The 20,967-nt window shown below is 39.3% G+C and overlaps 1 protein-coding gene across 1 annotated transcript in view; it reads left to right on the top strand.

Moving 5' to 3' along the window:
- The window catches only part of eys (eyes shut homolog), a 1,854,977-nt gene that overhangs the window by 979,613 nt on the left and 854,397 nt on the right, over positions 1–20,967 (top strand). The window contains exon 21 of the mRNA XM_073056513.1: positions 6,173–6,432. Coding sequence (XP_072912614.1) covers positions 6,173–6,432 — 260 coding nt within the window. The remainder of the gene's footprint in view (positions 1–6,172; positions 6,433–20,967) is intronic.

Raw genomic sequence — 20,967 nt, forward strand, 5'->3', positions numbered from 1 at the left:
TTTAATTCCTGCTGCTGCTTGTTAGGAGTTTATACATTCTCCCCATGGCCACGTGGGGTTCCTCCAGGTGCTCCAGTTTCCTTCCACAGTCCAAAGAAATATCGGTTGGTAGGCTTAATTAGTCATTGTAAATCGCTGGGTGATTAGGCTAGAATGAAATCGAGGGATTGCTAGGTGGCATGGCTCGCAGGGCCAGAAGGGCCTATTCCACACTATATCTCACTAAATAAGGGTTGGACATCATGTTCCAACTTTACAAAACACTCGTATTATTGCGTGCCACAACATATCAAATGATGCGATTGTGCTGGGAAAAATGCAGAGGAGATTCACCCCAATGTTGTTGGTATAGCAGGATTTCATTTTTGATGAGAGATTGGATAGGCTAGGCTTGTTTTCCCTCAAGCAAAGGAGACCCATTAGTTACCTGATAGGATTATAAAAACATAGATAATCAGAATCAGGAGGTAGATACTGACAACATCTAAACAGATATGTGAATAGGCAAGGCAGAGAAGGATGTGGACCTAATGGAATTTGTGTAGACCAGCACAACAGTCGGCATTGATGTGGTGGGCTTCTGTGCTGTAAGATTGTATGTCTTAACTGTCCACTGTAAGAAGCCCCTAGTGTGAAGTTGAGAGAGAGAATCTGGAAGGGTTGACAGGAATGATGGAGTGGAGATGCAAATCATGAAAAAGTCTGCTCGAGTCTATATGGATTCAGTGGGCCAAAGGGACTGCTTCAGTGCTGATTCTATGACTTGTAGGATTTTCATCAAATACTCAGCGGTTAATAGCTTTGCTCTTCTTTCTAAATGTCCTTTGTCCATACATTACCCAGCTTTAGCCAACCTTCAGGTGCCACCACTTAGGCTTATTGCAGCCACTTTTTTATCAAGGGACTAACAATAGCCAGCTGCCAACTCTGTGGGAGTCAGACAATGATGGTGTTTTTACTGCTTGGAACACTTTGCTTGGTTCAAACAGACTCACCCTTCACCCTTCTTGATGTGATTGCAATGGCTACTTAGAAATTACTTTGCTGAATAAAAGAGAACTTGCAATTATGAAACACCTTTACTAACCTCAGGATGTCCCGAAGTACTTTACAGTCAGTGAAGTGCTTTTAAATTTTAAAAGGTACAACCCTAATCACCACCTCAGAATACCAATGAACTTTACACTACAATAAACTTTTTTAGTACTAGTTATGTACTTGTGTAGTTCCTGTTGTGTATCAAATGCTATGTCCCTGGGATTCTGCTGCGTTTTTCATTGCACCTGAGCATACATACAATATACTTCAGCATATGGTAATAATCTCAGCTTTGACTTTGAAATGTATTCAGTATTATAAAGATAAGCTTTATGTAATACATATACATTGAAACATCTGAACATACAGCAAACTGCGTCATTTGCCTCAAATGAAATCAGTGAGATTGAATTACAAGCTGAGCTGATGTGGCTAACATTGTACTTCTGTTTGTCCAAATCTGCCCAACGCTGGCCTTTACGGGAATAGCATGAGTACCTGCTCCAGCATGGCGAATTCAGTTAAAAGCAAAAGACTGTGGGGAGAAAGAAACAATGCACTTTTGTGCTTCTTTCTGACTGTCCATTGAGGAAAGTCTATCATTAGATGCTGACCGTTGTCTTTCCATGCAGATAGAGACAGACTTAAGGAAACGTAGACCACGGTTGGAGAAAATGTTCTCAGACACCAGAAAGACCATCATTCTCAAAACATCTTTGTTATTATTTTCTGTTGACATATCAGTTTTTAGATGATTTGAGTACATTTTTAAATATCAGAATTGAAAAGTTGCAATGTAATAATAAATCTGTACTGTAGCTTTGTTTGGCCATACTGGCATCACCATTTAAAATCCTGTTCTGCGTATTATAACACAGATACAGACAGTGCCAAAGACTTACCAGAATAACACCGAAGCTGAATTTCATACCTAATAAATGAATAAAAGAAATGTTTTTCTTTATGTATTGATTTATTTTGGGATGTTTCATTGTTGGCAAGCTAAACACTTTTGCAGGAAAGAGACTAAGAGCACTCTCTCATTAATCAACAACAAGCTCATAAGTCATTAAATAGTGCAAGACATGGGTGGCAGGTGGATGTAGGTGCTTCCTATTGCTAAATGCTCAATGCAGAATGTTAGCTCGATTGTAACTGTCCAAGTTGGCACTGAATCAGCAATGCATGCTTACTGTGTTACAATCTGTCTTCTCGGCTTACTACATGCAACCATCCAAACCCATGTTAATGGATGGCTTTGAGTTGTATTAAAAACAGCACCTTGCAAATTGTGCACAAAATAGAAAGCAGCAGTGACATACCCTTTGTATTTATGTTGGCCAGTTTTCTGAGGATAGAGACTTACAGACAGCACAAACAGACAAAAGAGTGTTTCACTGTTCTGAAGGATGATGATGAATTAACATAAAGTAATAAAAGTGAGGTTAGAAAGAAACCATAATTTTGCTTCCTGATGATGATGACCTAGTAGAATGTATCACATACTGAGAGTCATGCCTCTGGATTTTCTCTTCAGCTCTATTAACAAGTGGAGGCAGAAAATTGATCAGAGTTGCACCGGTAATGGAATTGTCTGCCACAGACGATTGCAAGAGGCTGTGATATAGTCATCCATTGCCATAATGAGACCAATGACGGCCTTCTGGTGCTGTAAGATTTATTACATCACAGCTATTCAATTCTGATATTCATAAATGTACTCAAATCATAACCAGTTATGTCCATAGCAAAGAACAATAAACACAGGATAGTCTGGAAATCCAGGTGCTGGAAATCCAGAGGAACTCAGCACTTCAGGTAACATCTCTGGAAAGGAATAAAGAATCAACATTTTGTGCCAAGACCCTTCATCAGGATGTTTTGAGAATCATGACCTTTCTAGTGTTCAAGAGCGCTTTCTCCAATCATGTTCTGCATTCTCTAAAGTTTGACTCCATCTATCTGCATGGAGAGACAACAATCAGCATGCAATGATACACATTGATGCAGAATGGATTTGCTTTGAGGTAGAATCCATTAGTCCTTTGCAAAGGGAAGAAGAGAATTGCTTCGTATTCTGGAGGTAGGCAGTAGAGTAGAACTATATTCAGTTTACACAAAGAAAGATGCCGTAGCTAACTACAAAATACACAGAATCACAAAGCTAAATGATTAATAACCCGAGCAGAGATGGTTCCCAGAGATACCAATGACATTGAGAAGCTGCAGCTGATAGCTGGATGTGAAATGTGCCATTTTCATGGAGGGACTATTTCAAGTGGGAAATAGTCATAGAGTGATATTATGCCAAAAGATTTGGCAAAATTATCAGAATGTAATTATCAGCCTTTATATAAAAAAAATTAAGGAAGATGTGGCAAGATGGAACCTGATTCCTTTTTTCAGTCTCAGTTCAAGGATTGAGTCTATTAAAATGAATATACTGCCCAGAATATATTATTGAGTCTATTAAAATGAATATACTGTTATATCTCTTTTAGACCCTACCAATAAAGATTAATCAAAATCAATTCAATGAATGGAATGGACCAAGATGCTATCAAGGTATATTTGGCAGGGTAAAAGGCCTAGTGTTCATCTCAAAACTTTGCAATTAGCAAAGGAAAAGGAGGGATGGGGCCTACCTTCTCTTAGAGATTATTATTTTGCAGCACAGTTGAGAGCTGTGATATGTTGGTGTAACCCATCATATGACGCTCAATGGAAAAACATTGAGGAGCGAGTACTTCCCATCCTCATACACACAATTTTGGCTGATAACAACCTGCAAAGGTACATAAATACTATTGATAACCCATGGGTGAAATTGACACTTAAAATATGGAAAACTACTATAAAAGAATATAATCTAGAGGGAGATATTGCAATTCTTAAATGGTATGCATATGACTCGGATGTTACACCAAATAAATTGGATGCTAGATTTAAGGACTGGACAGCTAAAGGAATAACAGTTCTTTGCAACATAATGAAAGAAGGAACACTGTTCAGTTTTGAAATGCTTAAAGAGAAACACTTATTAGAAAAACAAGATTTTTATCGGTATTTACAGGTGCGACAATATGTTAATAAGACGCTTAAAAATGTAACCAAGGTAAATAGATGCTTGATAGAGCTCTTTAGAAAAGCATATAATTCAGATAATGGTAGTAGAATCATTTCAAGCATGTATAAGGGGTTGTCAAATCTTAAAACACATTCGACTTCATACATTAAAACAAAATGGGAGAAGGAAGGAGGGATAATTATATCTGAGGAAGAATGGACAACAATATGGAGATATCAATGGAAGTGTACCAGTTCACAGAAATGGAGAGAGTTTGGATGGAAAAACTTGATAAGATATTTTATTACACCCTCTCAGAAATCCCATTATGATAGTAACCTCCCTGTTTGCTGGAGAAATTGTGGAAATCAAAATGCAAATCATTATCATATTTTTGGGACTGCCCTGTTATCAAAAACTATTGGAGGGGGATACACAATGCCCTACAAGACATCTTTAAATGTGAAGTACCCTTGGAGAGTAAGACCATATATTTTGGATATATACCTCAAGAATGGTTGAAAAGAGATAAATATTTAATGAATATACTGTTGGTGGCTGGTAAAAAGACTCTTACTAGGAAATGGTTATCACAGGAGAGCCCAACTTTAAATACATGGATGAAAATTACAATGGACATTTACAAAATGGAGAAGATAACAGCATCTGTTAACCATAAGCTGGAACAATGTGATTCATACTGGGGAAAATGGTTTAACTACATAATGCCTCATAGTCCTGATTTTATTCTCACAAATCAATGAATCTGTTGTAAAAAAAAGTCACTCCCTACTTGTACATAGTTCTTTCCTTTTGCTTGTTTTTTTCTTTCCACTCTTTTCTATAAGCGTATACCTCAGATAAATACTTTGTGGAGATTTGTGATATATATGATTATATATATGTACAATATCTGAAATACATCTTATGGAAATGTTTGTTTGATGATAAATTACAAAAAAAAGATGTCTTATCATCAAGTACTTGTTTTTACACTAAGCCCTCCGTATCCTCCCCCTCCCAGTGATACCATTCATCTTCAAATTCATCTTAATTTACTATAATCAATCAGTCTATCAACCAACACATTTTTGTAATGTGAGCAGAAATTGGAGCACCTGTTGAACCAATAGGTTACCTCTGGGTACTCCAGTTACCTTCAACATTCCAAAGACATACAGGTTTGTAGTTTAATTGGTCACATGGGTGTAATAGGTGGGGTGGGCCCATTGGGCTGAAGAGCTTGTTTCTGTGTCGTATCTCTAAATTTTAAAAAGCCCTTATAGTCACAGAGAAACTATGCAATCTCCACACGGATAGCACCAGAGGTCAGGATTGAACCTGGGTCACTGGTTCTGTGAGACAACAGCTGAACTAGCTAGCATAAAAAGGCAAGTGCAATTAGAAAACTATCAATTACCAATTAGCAAGCAATCAATGGGAAATGTGGGAAATTATTTTTAATCAGAAAGTTGTTGTGATTAGGGATGCATTGAGCAATAAAGAAAGATTCAATCTTAACTTCCAGAAGGGAAATGAATAAATTTTAAAATGAAAAGTAAGTCTGCAGGGAAATATCAAGGAAACAAGGCTTATTGGAAGGTTTCTTAACAAGCAATTCCTTCTACCAGGTTCATACCCAATGAGAGAAAGTTATAATCTGCTCATCTCAAATTAGGTAGAGAGATGTAGCATGGTTAAATTCACTTACCTCAACACTGAACTAACTCTACAACCCATAGACTCACTTTTGTGGAATCTACAACTCATGTTCTCGGTATTATTCATTTACATTTTTATTAGCTATTTATCACAATTTGTCCTCATTCACACACTGGATGTTTGTCAGTTGTTGCTATGTATAGTTTTATGTCTTTATTTTCCTGTAAATGCCTGCAAGTAAATACAAGGCAAGGTTCGTATGGTGACATAAAACATACATAGTTAAATAATAACTTTACTGTCAACTTTGAACACAGAGTTGAGATAGCATGATGAATTGCAATACAGCTGTTCATTATCCATTAATCTTTTAACCTATTAACTTTTTGTTTAATATTTTTGTAGCTGCATGTGTAATCCAGGATGGCAAGGATCACATTGCACAGAGGATGTAAATGAATGCGATTGCAATCCCTGCCAGAACAATGCCACCTGCCTTGAGCCTGCAGTCCCTGGAATGTTTGAATGCATTTGCCCTCCATTCTTCACTGGTGAATTATGTGAACTCATGTATGATCCATGTGCTTCCCACAACAACCCATGCAGTAATTTTTCCACCTGCATTACACAAAGCAATGGGACAGCTCTCTGCATCTGCCAGCCAGGTAAGAGATATCGGAATTGTTTTGTTATTGTCACAGGTACTGAGATACAGTGAAAAGCTTTATATCATGCACCTTCCAGATAAATCATTCCATTCATACAGTAAGCAATTTAGTATAAAAGAAAACAGAATGCAGGAAATGGTATTTCTGTTCCAGATAAAGTAGACAAATAAAATACCACGTTCAGATATCATAGAGTCATAGAGGATTGAAACAGGACTTACAACTTTAAGTTTGTTCTGAGCATCAAGAACACATTTACAACAATCCTTTTCTATTTTTTCCCAACTTTAACATTAACCCCTCACAGATTCCAGCACTCATCCACTGCAGACAATATGAAAATAGTTGGAGTGGTAGATAGTTTGAGGAAGAAGAAAGGCTACAGAAGGACCTGGATTAGGAGAATGGGCAAGGAAGTGGCAGAAGGAATACAATGTTTTGGAAGTGTAGGCTCATCCACTTTGGTAGAAGAAATAAAAGGGTTGACTATTTTTTAAATGGAGAAAAAAATACAAAAAAACTGAGACACAAAGGGACTTGGGAGTCCTTGTGCAGGATTTCCTAATGTGCAGTATGTGCTGAGATTGAAGAGGTTTCAACGGAGGTTCACGAAAATGATTTTGGGAATGAAAGCCTTGTCATTTGATTGTCAGGTCTTGTACTCACTAGAAATCAGAAGAGTGAGGTGTGACTTCGTTGAAATCTATCAAATGTTGAAAGGCCTTTGAGAGAGTGGATGTAGAGAGGATGTTTCCTATGACTGGAGAGTCTAAGACTAGAAGACACTGCCTCAAAATAGAGGAGTGTTCTTTTAGAATGTAGATGAAGAGGAATTTCTTTAGTCATATATTTAAGTATATTTAAGGCAGAGGTTGATAGTTTCTTAATTAGTCAGAGCATGAAGGGGATTAGGGCTGAGAGGGAAAATGGATCAGCCATGATGAAATGGCAGAGCAGACTTGATGGACCTAATAGCCTAATTCTGTTCCTATATCTAATGGTCATATGTGGATCTCTATCTAGGGAAGGTACATTTAGTTCACTGGAATATTCTCTTAATAATCCTTCTATTGCTTCCTTTACTATCTGATTTCTCCTCTTGTTTTCCTCTTTGACAACATCATCTGAGGAATCCTTTGTTTTTGTATCTCCACTGACTTCTTTCCTTTTGGCTTTGCATTCATCCGTCTGGGCTTTGGCCTTTGCATCTAGTGTTAGAAGCAGCTTTTTGTCTCCCACTTGAAGTTCATGCAATAGCCTTTATGAACGCAGTGTGGATTCTGGTTTGTTATACTCACCAAAGTGAACACTTGCAACTTTTCTGAAGCTCCTTGAACTTCCAGCTTTAAACCCAGCTACATTTCGCCATTTTCTACTTAATTAACATATCAGACGCTTTCTCAGACATGTTACCTACAGGAAATCTTGTAGTCAGACAGCTGCATTCGTCACTTTCATGATTCCTCTGAGCTTTGTGGTTCTTCCTTGGTACATATGCTTTCCAACCAGAGGCACAGAGTTTGGCACTAACACCTGTTTTCTCTCTTTTGAGCAATGATTCATGATGTACAGCATAGATGCAGTTACCTTTCTAAAGTACTTCATACAGTACCTCTCTCAATTTGCTATCAGTTGGCTCTATTACTGGGGAGGTGGTGTGCAAACGATGTAAAGATCTCTAGTCTCAGCCAATCACATTCCCACAATACTGTCTTTATCATATACAACGCAATGTGGCTTGTTGGTTCTTGTATTTCACGGTTATGATTATCATTCCCACAGAAGTTATCTTTTCTCCAGAACAAGTTCTTATTTGGATACCTGCAGACTTCCACGCAGTATCTTTGAAATGCTGTTCAAGTATTTTGTGAATGGCTGAAACTGTGAAGCCAGTGTCCAATTCCATTTTAAGTAATTTGTTGTTCACTTTTGGTGTAGCCATATTGCTTGTCTATTGTTAGTTTTCACATTGTAGATCTTAATGCTAGTCAGTTCTGTGTCACTTTCATCGCTATTAGATTTTTTCATCAACAGCATGCAGATAAGTGCTCTTTTTGAAACTGCAACTTGACTTTTTATCATTATATTTACCCTGTGCAATTTGTTATTTTTGTCTGTCCAACGTGTTCTCAGTATGTGTCATAAATTATGCCCACAAACTGCAAAGCTACATTGCTATCCTCCCTATGATTCCAGACCCATCATATAAAAGCATAACAGAGCCTCTACTTCCTCAGGAGTCTGTGAAGGTTTGACATATTATCAAAAACTTTGGCAAACTCCGATAGATATGTAGTAAAATGTGTGCTGACTGGCTGCATCACACCCTGGTATGGGGACACCAATGCATTTGAGTGGAAATTCTTATTAAAATGTAGTGGATTCGGCCTAGTACCTCATCGGCAAAAACCCTCCCAAACATTGAGCACAACTACATGAAATGTTGCTGTAGAAAGGCAGCATCCATCATCAAAGCTGCTCACTACCCAGGCCATGTTTTTTTCTCACTTCTTCCATCAGGTAGAAGGTACAATTGACTCAGGACTCACACCACCTCTCAACTATCAGGCTCTTGAATAATAGGGTATAGCTACACACATTTAAGGACTCTGTTATATTGTTATTTCATGTTCAATATTTATTGCTATTTATTTATAGTTGCATTTGCACAGTTTGTTTACAGTTACTGTTTATAGATTAGGTAAGTATGCCCGCAGAAAAAGATTCTCAAGGTTGTATGTGATAACATGTATGTACTCTAATAACAAATTTACTTTGAACTTTGAATTTAATTTAACAGTGTGATATAGAATCCAAACAACAAAATAAATTAGCCCAACCTGGGAAAAGAGAATTTAAATGTTTGCAGTCCACTGCTCATAGTCAAACCGTGGCATTTTAGAGTGATACTAAATAGCTATAAACTTTTCATTAAATTGTCCAATTCATATCCTAAGTAGAGTACATCATGTATTGCATGAATACGATTTAATTTTCAAAGGATTTTTGAAATTGGCAGCAAATACACTTTGTGCTCTTGGTAAGAAATGCATTATGTCTGTTTGTACTATAATGACGCACATTTATATATGAGTTAGTTTGGGCACTGTTTTCTTATTTTTTGTCATTTCCATTTAGGCTATTCATCTCATCAGGGATGCAATTATCATTGCTCAGATAATATCTTCAGGAAAAGAGCTTGCCAAGACATCTATGCAGTTTTACCACAAACTCACATTATTCTCCAGGCACTAAAGGCTCCGAGGTCATTGCATTTTGTAATGGGTGTTTCCAGATGTCTCTCAGACTAAAATGATCACATCCACTATAAAACTATTTTCTACGCAATTTTTGCAGAGTATCAGACCTATCAACAGTTAATCATCACAATTTCCCACTGTGCAATTCCTAAGTACATTTATGCAAAGAAACACATTTTTGAGTTTCATACAGTTTGATGTTCCCAGACCACCCACAATGAATTAATCTACTTGAAAGTGAAAAATATTTTCAGTCTGTAAAACATGTTGGTTGAACTTTACAGTTTTATTTTAAATGTGAAGCTTAAATTTATTTCAGAGGCAATTGAAAAAATAAAATTGGATTCTTCATTAGTCTGAAATAAAACCAGTTTTAAAGGGCATTAATTGAGAGTGGGGGAAAGAAATTGTTAACTTAGTTGTTTGTGTTACCTTCATCTATTTTCCATTGTGTCTGAGCAAGGATATCAGAGAGTAATTAAAGGTAAAAACATGTGATGGCATAGACCATTGTGCGCAGATCTTAAAGTCATCTATTAATGAAGCTGAACGTACCAGACTCCTGTTTAAGCTGATGACAATAATTTTCTTTTCATCCCTTGAATCTGATGTAACTGTTGGAGGTTGCTAGACAGAAAATAGCCACTCAGAACATTACATTTGTGCCAACTGTTCAGGAAAGCATTTCAAAACTGTTTGCAATACACTCCCTCACGCAATTTATTTTTCAAATTGTTAGAGAGCCTTCATTGTCAGATTTCACGGGAACTCCTCCACTGATAGTGAAAGTTGCACAGAGATGTGTTGGTTTGTGACTATTCACTCCTCTTTAGCTGGATTAGACACTGGTGATGGGGATATTCTTTTTTTTAGGGGTAAGAGTGATTCTCGTGCCAAACCCAACTGAAGTTACAAGTCACTAATTTCAGCCTATTCCACCCCTGCCAATTTCAGTGTGCTAGGGGTAGTAAGGCAGTACAGTGGTTAGTACAGCACTACTACCACTTGAGGCATCGGAATTCAAAGATCAATTCCAATGTCTTCTCTAAGGGGTCTGTATGTCCTTCCTGTAGAATGGGTGTGGTTCACCGGGTATTCCAGTTTCCTTCCATGGTCCACAGACATGCCATTTAATAGGTCTTCGTAACTTGTTCCATGACTAGGTTAGGGTTAAATCAGGGTTGGCTGGGTAGCCCACTGGAAGGGCCATAAGGGCCAATTTCGTGCTGTATTTTAATGAATAACTAAAGCAAATCTCCTTTGTCATTAATACATTATACAGACACTCGGTCTGGCCTGTCTTTCAGACGCTTGATGAGATTTTTCAGCCCATGATTCCCGTGGTTGCAAAGCTGAAATTCAAAGTTCAATGTAAATTTATTACCAAGGTATGTATCTATCACCATATACAACCTTGAGATTAATTTTATTGCAGGCATTCACAGTAGAACAGAGAAATCAATGATAAACTACACACAAAGACTGACAAACAACAACTGCGCAATAGAAGTCAAACCTTGCAAAAAAAAAAAGAATGAATAAATACCAAGAACATGCATTGTAGAGGCCTTGAAAGGGAATCAATAGCTTGTGGAATCGATTCAGAGTTCATGTGAGTGAAGTTATTCCATTCAAGGAAACCACTTTCTTCTGCAGACCATGCAAGAGAGGCAATGCACCTGGAGCCAAAATAAAGATGAATTCTCCTCATTACAGCAATCCGTGTAATTTGTAGAAAATATTGTTGACCACTGACCCAAGAATGTTGTAGGAATGTCACAGTCTTTGCACAATTGTCCTGCAATCAGAAGATTACACAACACAGAAACAGACTTTCTCGCCCAACTCATTCATGCTACTGTGATGCCTAACTGCACTAATCCAATTGGCCTGCATTAGGTCCCTCTATACTTTTCCTATTCAAGTATCCATCTAAGTACCTTTCGTGAGTACCTCTTTATTAAATAATTCTCTCAAAAGCCTAAAAAAATACATAATTCAAGCCAATGTTTCCATATTGTACTGAGACTGCGCCATCTTCTCTCAGTGAATTCCACGTCTTCAACCAAAACTCAGTGGACATAAGATTCTAAGGGCACTATTCAAGGAAGAGAAGATGAAGCTTTCCAGTGACCAGTCCTCATATTTATTCCTCATTCAACAGCACAAAAAAGCTCCTGTTCAATGTCTGTGGAACCATCCACTACTGGATGTAGCCACAAAAATGTGTTGACGAAGATGCAGAAGCAACTTAGTGATTGAAAAATCATTTAAGAAGTCATCGGTTGCCTTTCACAACCCCAAGAAGAAACCAGGTGAAATGTATTCACTTCAAATATACAATGCATAAATGTAAATTGTAAGGTGTAAGACCCCACTGTAAATTTTGTGCAAAGCAGGTCAATAGCAACAACAGAGTCACAAAGCAATGCCACCCATCAAGGCCTTGTACTCTTCTCGCTACCACCACTGGGTAGGAAGTACAGAAGCCTAAAGTCCAACACACCACCAGAGTCAGGAACAGTTGGTACCCTGCAGCCATCAGACCCCTAGAGCAGTGTGGATATGTTTACTCACCACAACTCTGAACTGATTCCACAACCTACAGGCTCACTTCAAAGGACTCTTTAAAATTCATATTCTCAGTATTAATTTTTTTATTTGTACTGTTTGTCTTTTATATACTGATTGTTTGGCAGTCTTTATAACCATATAACAATTACAGCACAGAAACAGTCCATCTTGTCCCTTCTAGTCCGTGCCGAACACTTACTCTCACCAAGTCCCACCGACATGCACTCAATCCATAACCCTCCATTCCTTTCCTGTCCATATACCTATCCAATTTTTTTTTAATGACAAAATCGAGCCTGCCTCTACCACTTCTACTGGAAGCTCGTTCCACACAGCTACTCACTCTCTGAGTAAAGAAGTTCCCCCTCGTGTTACCCCTAAATTTTTGCCCCCCAACTCTCAACTCATGTCCTCTTGTTTGAATTTCCCCTACTCTCAATGGAAAAAGCCTATCCGCATCAACTCTATCTATCCCCCTCATAATTTTAAATACCTCTATCAAGTTCCCGCTCAACCTTCTATGCTCCACAGTCTGCTCCGGGGATTCCACAGTCAGAGGAAATGATAGGCCAGTTAACTTGACTTTTGTGGTTGGGAAGATGTTGGAGTCCATTACTATGGATGAGGTTTTGAGGTAATTAGAGGAACTTGATGAAATTGTTCAAAATCAGTATGTATTCCTTTTGGGGAAACCTTGCCTGATGTGGTTGTTGGAATTCTTTGTGGAAGTAACAAATAGGATAGACAAAGGAGAGTCAGTGGATTTTAATAAAAACACAAAATGCTGGCAGAACTCAGCAGACCAGACAGCATCTACAGGAGGAGATAGTGATGATGTTTCGGGCTGAAACCCTTCATCAGTAGTCAGTGGATTTTGTTTATTTGGATTTTCAGAAGATTTTTGACAAGGTGCTGCACATGAGGTTGTTTAACAATTTAAGAGTCCATGGTGTTACAGGAAAGATACTAGCGTGAATAGAAGATTGGCTGACCGGCAGGAGACAAAGAGTGAGAATGAAGGGGGCCTTTTCTGGTTGGCTGGTGGTGACTCGTGGTGTTCTGCATGGGCCAGTGATGGGATTGCTTCCTTTCATGTTACATGTCAATGATTTGGATGATGGAATTGAAGGCTTTGTGGCCAAGTTTGCAGACAATATGACGAGAGGTGAGGGTGCAGGTAGTATTGAAGAAGCAGGGAATCTTCAGAAACATTTACAGGAGACTGGACAAAGAAATAGCAGAAATGCTGTAGGGAAGTGTATGGTCATGCACTTTGGTAGAAGGAATACAGTATCCTGAAAATATGATAGAGAATCACATTGTTAAACATGCAATCAGGACATGTCAGGGAAATGATAATAAAGAAGCACTCATTTGGGGAAGGGTACAAGTCATCTCAAAGGCACTGAGCATACCCCAGAGCTCAGCGCTGTCCATCATGAAACCTCAGTCAAACTGCCCAGGTCAGGCCATTTCTCTAAACTTAGTTGCCGAACAAGAGTGAAACTTGAAAGCGAGGCTACTGTGATGCTAACAGTCACCCTGAGGTGCAGAATTTCATGGCTCCACAATCTTGGAAGCTTTTTTCTATGGAAAGGTGGGAAGGAAGAAACCATGGCTAGAAAAAAAAACACATGCTTCCCTGTAAAGACTTTGCAAAGCAACACTTAGAAGATACTGTACAAATGTGGAAGAAGGTCCTATTGTCAGATGAGACTGAAGTAGAACTTGTTGGCCTCAATGATAAGCAGTATGTGTGGCATAAATCTAATACTACACATTATCCATGCATTCCTATGATAAAATATAGTGGTTAGTATTGATGAGAAGATGAATGTTGCTAAATACAGAGTGATCCTGGATTAGAACCTCTGCCAGAAAACTTAAAACTCAGAAGGAAGTTCATCTTTCAGCAGCAGGACAATCTAAAGCAACTAAGTACTGTTACGGACTCAGCAACAATAAATATATGAGTGAGGCAGGGTTTTGATAACAAACAAAACGTTTATTAAACACTGAAAAACAAACCCCCAAAAGTAAACAAATCACTAACGTAACCGGAAATCAGCTGCTGTGCGGCAGCTTAAGCAGTTCCTAAAGCAATGAAGCTTAAAGCGATGTTGCAAAAACAGTTCTTCAAAGTAGTATTGCAAAAGTTCAAAATGCTTACAGTCCATTTAAGGGAGAGACTTTTTAAGATGATTTAAATTCTCTTTCACGTCGTTTTGCTTCGATTCCCAGTCGAACTAATTCCCACGAAGAATTTAGGAAGATGAAGAATGAAACGACTTAAAGGCACTGACCTTTCCTTTACAAAACTGTTCCCAATCCTTTCTGCTGTTCACAGGGATTAACACGGGGACAGTCAATGAATTCCTTCCGAATGAGGATCAAACAAGGTCGAACCTGTTTCACCGTCGAAATCGACTTTCCTCGATCTTTTAACTCCAGAACTTCAATCTTCACTCTCCACTGATTCTCAACTAGCAGTATTATAAAGAAACTGCTGGCAATGACCTTTTAAACTTTAGGCATTAGATAAAACTCCATCTTTCAACCACACTGCGTCATAATATTAAATCACGCTGTGGCATGAAGTCAACATGACAAATCCAGCCACGAACTGCCCCTCCTCACAGGGAGGGGTCCTCCTTTTATACCCTGTAAAAAAAAAACTGTCACATGACCTCTACTGGCAGGAAAATGAAGTCACTCCCCCATCACAAGACCATTACCTCAAGTCCAGTATAGCTTCAACACCTGTCACGTGACAAGTACACCACTGTCACGTGTCACGGGTACGTAGCAGTACTGAGCAAAGGGGGATGAATAATTTTGAAATTCATTTTTTCATTCTTTACAATTTTCCCTGTTTTTTGGGCTCTACAGTGGGAAAAAAGAGCATTTGATTCTCAAGTAAAATCTCAGTTAAATTGATTAAAATACTCATTTATGTGAACAAATGGTTGGGTGTTGAATATTTTACAAGGCACTGGAAAAGCGTAGACTATTTTCTAAACGGAGAAAATTCAAAAATGAAGTGTGCAAAGGGACTTGGAATTCCTTGTGCAGGATTCCTTAAAGGTTAACTTGCAGGTTGTGTTGGTTGTGAGGAAGGCAAATGCAAGGTTGTCATTCATTTTGGGAGGACTAGAATATAAAAGCAAGGATATAATACTAAGACTTTGCTCAGACTGTGCTTGGAATATTGTGAGCAGCTGCTGGGCCCTTATCTAAGTAAAGATGTGCTGGTATTAGAGAGAGTCCAGAGGAGGTTGACGAGAATGATTCCAGGAATGAATGGGTTAATGTTTGATGAGTGTTTAGCTCTGTTTTTGCAAGTGCTGTAGTTCAGAAGAATGAGGGCGGATCTCATTGAAAGGCCTAGATGGAGTGGAATTGGAGAAGATATTCCTGTAGAATGGTAGTCTAGGGCCAGAGGGCAAGGTTTCAGAATAGAGTGACAACCATTTGGAACAGAGATGAAGAGAAATTTCTTCAGCCAAAGAGTAGTAAATCTGTGAATTTTATTGCCACAGATGGCTGTGAACGCCAAGTCACTGGTTATATTTAAAGCGGAGATTAATAGTTTCTTGATTAGTCAGGGTTATGGGGAGAAGGCTGGAGAATGGGGTTGACGATGATTATAAACCAGACATGGTGGAATGGCAGAGCAACCTGACAGACCGAATATCCCAGTTCAGCTCTTTGTGTCTTATGGTCTTATGGTCTAATTGTAGGTCTGACTTTTCCCACACAGCTCAGGATGCAGATAGGATTTTGCTTTAATATATCTTGAAAAACATATCTTTTCTGAAAGTACGACATTCCCCCAACAATGGAAGATACTGAAGTTTCACTGTAGATCTTTTGCTCAAGTCTTTTGAATTCTGAGCCCTGTCATTCTGAGTCGACAGAGCTGCTGCTGAACCTAACTATACACCTAGAGCTGTTTTTATTATAAAAATGCATTCAGAGTCATAGAGAGAGAATTCATGAGTAAAAAATGAATGCAAAATCTACAAATAAAAAATTGATGCTGGAAAGATTTAATGGGTGGAAAGATGGAAAAAGCCTTTAGATCTTGGAGTGACCTGACTGGTCAATACTCAAAGAGTGACATTTCAAATGTGTGTTGATGCATATGAATACAGAACACAAGGTTGACCATCCAGTTGGGGATCTATGTGTGCAAAGAGCTTAAACAGAAGTTGGAGAAAGCATTAGTCTCAAAGACAATTTGAGGAGAGCTTTTCAATAGAAAGAAATGACCAGTATGATAGGAGGTATCAACCAGTAATCTTATCCATTGTTTGACAAGAAGATCTAAGGGTCAGGACACAGGTCCATAGATTGGAGTGTGTAAGAGAAGGAAAAGAACGGTTGAATGTAGAGAAAAGCTTTTGTTTAGTCCAGTGGTATGGTATGATAAAAGGTTGTGTGAAGTAAAGGGGCAAAGAAAAGAGAATTGTTGCACAAGGCAAAAACAGCAGATAGCTCTCAATGCATGCCAAGTGCATACATCCAATCTTTGAAAGTGAACTAGTGTTGAAGCACCTTTAGGTAAACAATATATATAGTATACAAGATATAGATAGATAGATAGATACTTTATTCATCCCCATGGGGAAATTCAACTTTTTTTTCCAATGTCCCATACACTTGTTGTAGCAAAACTAATAACATACAATACTTAACTCAGTAAAAAATATGATATGCATCTAAATCACTATCTCAAAAAGCATTAATAATAGCTTTTAAAAAGTTCTTAAGTCCTGGCGGTTGAATTGTAAAGCCTAATGGCATTGGGGAGTATTGACCTCTTCATCCTGTCTGAGGAGCATTGCATCGATAGTAACCTGTCGCTGAAACTGCTTCTCTGTCTCTGGATGGTGCTATGTAGAGGATGTTCAGAGTTTTCCATAATTGACCGTAGCCTACTCAGCGCCCTTCGCTCAGCTACCGATGTTAAACTCTCCAGTACTTTGCCCACGACAGAGCCCGCCTTCCTTACCAGCTTATTAAGACGTGAGGCGTCCCTCTTCTTAATGCTTCCTCCCCAACACGCCACCACAAAGAAGAGGGCGCTCTCCACAACTGACCTATAGAACATCTTCAGCATCTCACTACAGACATTGAATGACGCCAACCTTCTAAGGAAGTACAGTCGACTCTGTGCCTTCCTGCACAAGGCATCTGTGTTGGCAGTCCAGTCTAGCTTCTCGTCTAACTGTACTCCCAGATACTTGTAGGTCTTAACCTGCTCCACACATTCTCCATTAATGATCACTGGCTCCATATGAGGCCTAGATCTCCTAAAGTCCACCACCATCTCCTTGATCTTGGTGATATTGAGACGCAGGTAGTTTGAGTTGCACCATATCACAAAGTCCTGTATCAGTTTCCTATACTCCTCCTCCTGTCCATTCCTGACACACCCCACTATGGCCGTGTCATCAGCGAACTTCTGCACATGGCAGGACTCCGAGTTATATTGGAAGTCTGATGTGTACAGGGTGAACAGGACCGGAGAGAGTACGGTTCCCTGCAGCGCTCCTGTGCTGCTGACCACCGTGTCAGACCTACAGTCTCCCAACCGCACATATTGAGGTCTATCTGTCAAGTAGTCCACTATCCAATCCACCATGTGAGAGTCTACTCCCATCTCCGTTAGTTTGTGCCTTAAGATCTTGGGCTGGATGGTGTTAAAGGCACTAGAGAAGTCAAGGAATGTAATCCTCACAGCACAACTGGCCCCATCTAGGTGAGAGAGTGATTTGTGCAGCAAATACATGATAGCATCCTCCACTCCCACCTTCTCCTTATACGCAAACTGAAGAGGATCCTGGGCGTGCCTGGTTTGTGGCCTCAGATTCTGTATTATCAGCCGCTCCATGGTCTTCATCACGTGCGACGTCAAGGCAACAGGTCTGAAGTCATTCAACTCCTTTGGTTGTGGTTTCTTCGGTACCGGGACAATACAGGATGTTTTCCACTGTCTGGGTACTCTTCTCTGCTCCAGGCTCATGTTGAAGATGCACTGTAGTGGTTCTCCCAGCTCAGTCGCACAGGCCCTCAGTAATCGTGGGGAAACTCCATCCGGTCCAGCCGCCTTGCTGGTACACATCTTCCTCAGTTGACCTTCCACCTGTGCAGCCGTAATCCTGGGCATGGGCAAGATATTAAGAGGAATAGATAGAGTGGACAGCCAGCGCCTCTTCTCCAGGGCACCACTGCTCAATACAAGAGGACATGGCTTTAAGGTAAGGGGAGGGAAGTTCAAGTGGGATATTGGAGGAAGGTTTTTCACTCAGAGAGTGGTTGGTGTGTGGAATGCACTGCCTGAATTAGTGGTGGAGGTAGATACACTAGTGAAATTTAAGAGACTACTAGACAGGTATATGGAGGAATTTGAAGTGGAGGGTAATATGGGAGGCAGTGTTTAAGGGTGGGCACAACATTGTGGCCAAAGGGCCTGTACTGTGCTGTATTGTTCTATGTTCTATATTAGCAACTGCCAGTTACTAGGTTTGGGATTTGATATGGGCAGGAGGATGTGAGTGGTAACAAAACATTAGAAGAAGTCAAGTGCTCTGAATTTTATCTCCAGAAAACATTCCATTGGTGGAGATGAACTGCAGTTCACCTTTGGCTGCAGGAGGAATCATGTGCACTCCCTCACCAACACTTCTAATTGTATTTGTGAACCAATAGCTCACAGACCTGGTATCTCTCGGCATGAATCTCTGTTTATTTCTGCTGATGAATGTAAGGGGGTTATATAAGGAAAGTTCTATTGGTATGGATGATATCAAATCATTCTCTAGTGTTGCCATGAAACTGTAATTGGTGCTCACACTCTTGGAGTTTTTGCAATGGTTAAAATTCAATACATTTGTAGACAAAATAACAGTTGAATCTAAACTAGTTGAACTAGTTTAGTTGAACCTAAACTTTAAGTATTATTGGGATAGATTGTAGTACTGAAAAATGAAAAGTGGTATGCCTACTGGTTTATCTTCCTATACCTCTTTTTTTTTGTGTGTGAGTTCTGCAGTTGCTGTAAATCTTGAAAAACACAACAAAATCCTGAAGGAATTTAGTATGTCAAGCAGCATCCAAGGAGAACAATAATCAGCAATTTGGGCAGAGACCTTTCATCAGGAAAATCTTTCAATGACTAGGTCAAGAATTCATGCCAGCCTGAAACTCTTCCGAAACATTTGCCCCATAAGATAGCCAAATAAGGGAGAAATTTTTGGGACTGAATCTTATGAATTTCTAGATGGCCAGATGGACATCTGGTGCTGGTTAGCTGTGATCTAGATCAATGGTAAGAAATGTTCAAAAGCTGAATAAAAATTATCCTTTTCCTTTGTCATAGTCGTACAATGTCTGAGGAAATAGTACTGTTTTTTCATACCCTATACCCTCAGAGGAACAATGGAAAACCAATGCAATTTAAGTAGATTTGATGAGCAAGTGACATGGTTCTATCTATTCTGTCTGGTGCTTGGTTTGGATTCTGTAAGAACAGTTGGACTCCAAGGCCTCATTACTGCCTTGGCTCAAACATAGAGCAAAGATGTAAATTCTTGGTGAGCTGAGAGTGACTGGTTTTGATTTTCATGGAGCATGACATCAAAAACCCAAGTAAAACTGAAGCCAATTGACACAACATTGAGAAACACTCCAATGGTTCAAAGAAAATCTCACCCAAAAAGCGGTATTCGTTTTTGTCATCCCAGCTCCAGAATACTGTTGCAGGAATTTTGTAAAATGGAATCCCAGGCATCCAGCAGTTACTTCATTTCCTCTGCCCTTCTTTCCTTTATCAGGTTAGAGGAAGGGATATTCACAGATGGTTGCCCAATGTTCCATTTCCTCCACAGCTCCTCAGCAGCCCCTACCCACATGCAGCAAGATCTGAACAACAATCAGAAATGGGCTGACACTTGACAAGTAACATTGAATTCAGCAAAGTACCAAACCATAACTATCTCCAAGAGATAGTTTCATCACCACCAATGATATCAGCTGCCTGGAAGTGACCATAAGATATAGGAGCAGATTAGGCCATTTGGCCCATTGAGTTTGTCCTGTCATTCAATCATGGGCTGATCCAATTCTTTCAGTTATCCCCACTCCCTTGCCTTCTTCCCATGCCCTTTGTTTCCCTGGCTAATCAAGAACCTATCTATCGCTGCCTTAAGTTCACCCAATGATCTGGCTTACATAGCCGCTCGAGGCAACAAATTCCACAGATTTACCACTCTCTGACTAAAGTAATTTCTCCGTATGTCTGTTCTAATTGCACATCCATCATTCCTGAAGTTGTGCCCTCTTGTCCTAGACTCCCCTACCATGGGAAATAACTTTGCCATATCTAATCTGTTTAGGCCTTTTACATTCGGAATGTTTAAATGAGATCCCCTACCTCATTCTTCTGAACTCCAGGGAATACAGCCCAAGAGCTGCCAGATGTTCCTCATATGGTAACCCTTTCATTCCTGGAATCATTCTCATGAATCTTCTCTGAACCCTCTCCAATGTCAGTATATCCTTTCTAAAATAAGGAGCCAAAAACTGCACACAATACTCCAAGTGTGGTCTCACAAGTGCCTTATAGAGCCTGAACATCACATACTTGCTCTTATATTCTATACCTCTCGAAATGAAGGCCAACATTGCATTCGCC

Source organism: Hemitrygon akajei, chromosome 9, assembly GCF_048418815.1.
Source record: "Hemitrygon akajei chromosome 9, sHemAka1.3, whole genome shotgun sequence".
Classification (NCBI taxonomy): domain Eukaryota; kingdom Metazoa; phylum Chordata; class Chondrichthyes; order Myliobatiformes; family Dasyatidae; genus Hemitrygon; species Hemitrygon akajei.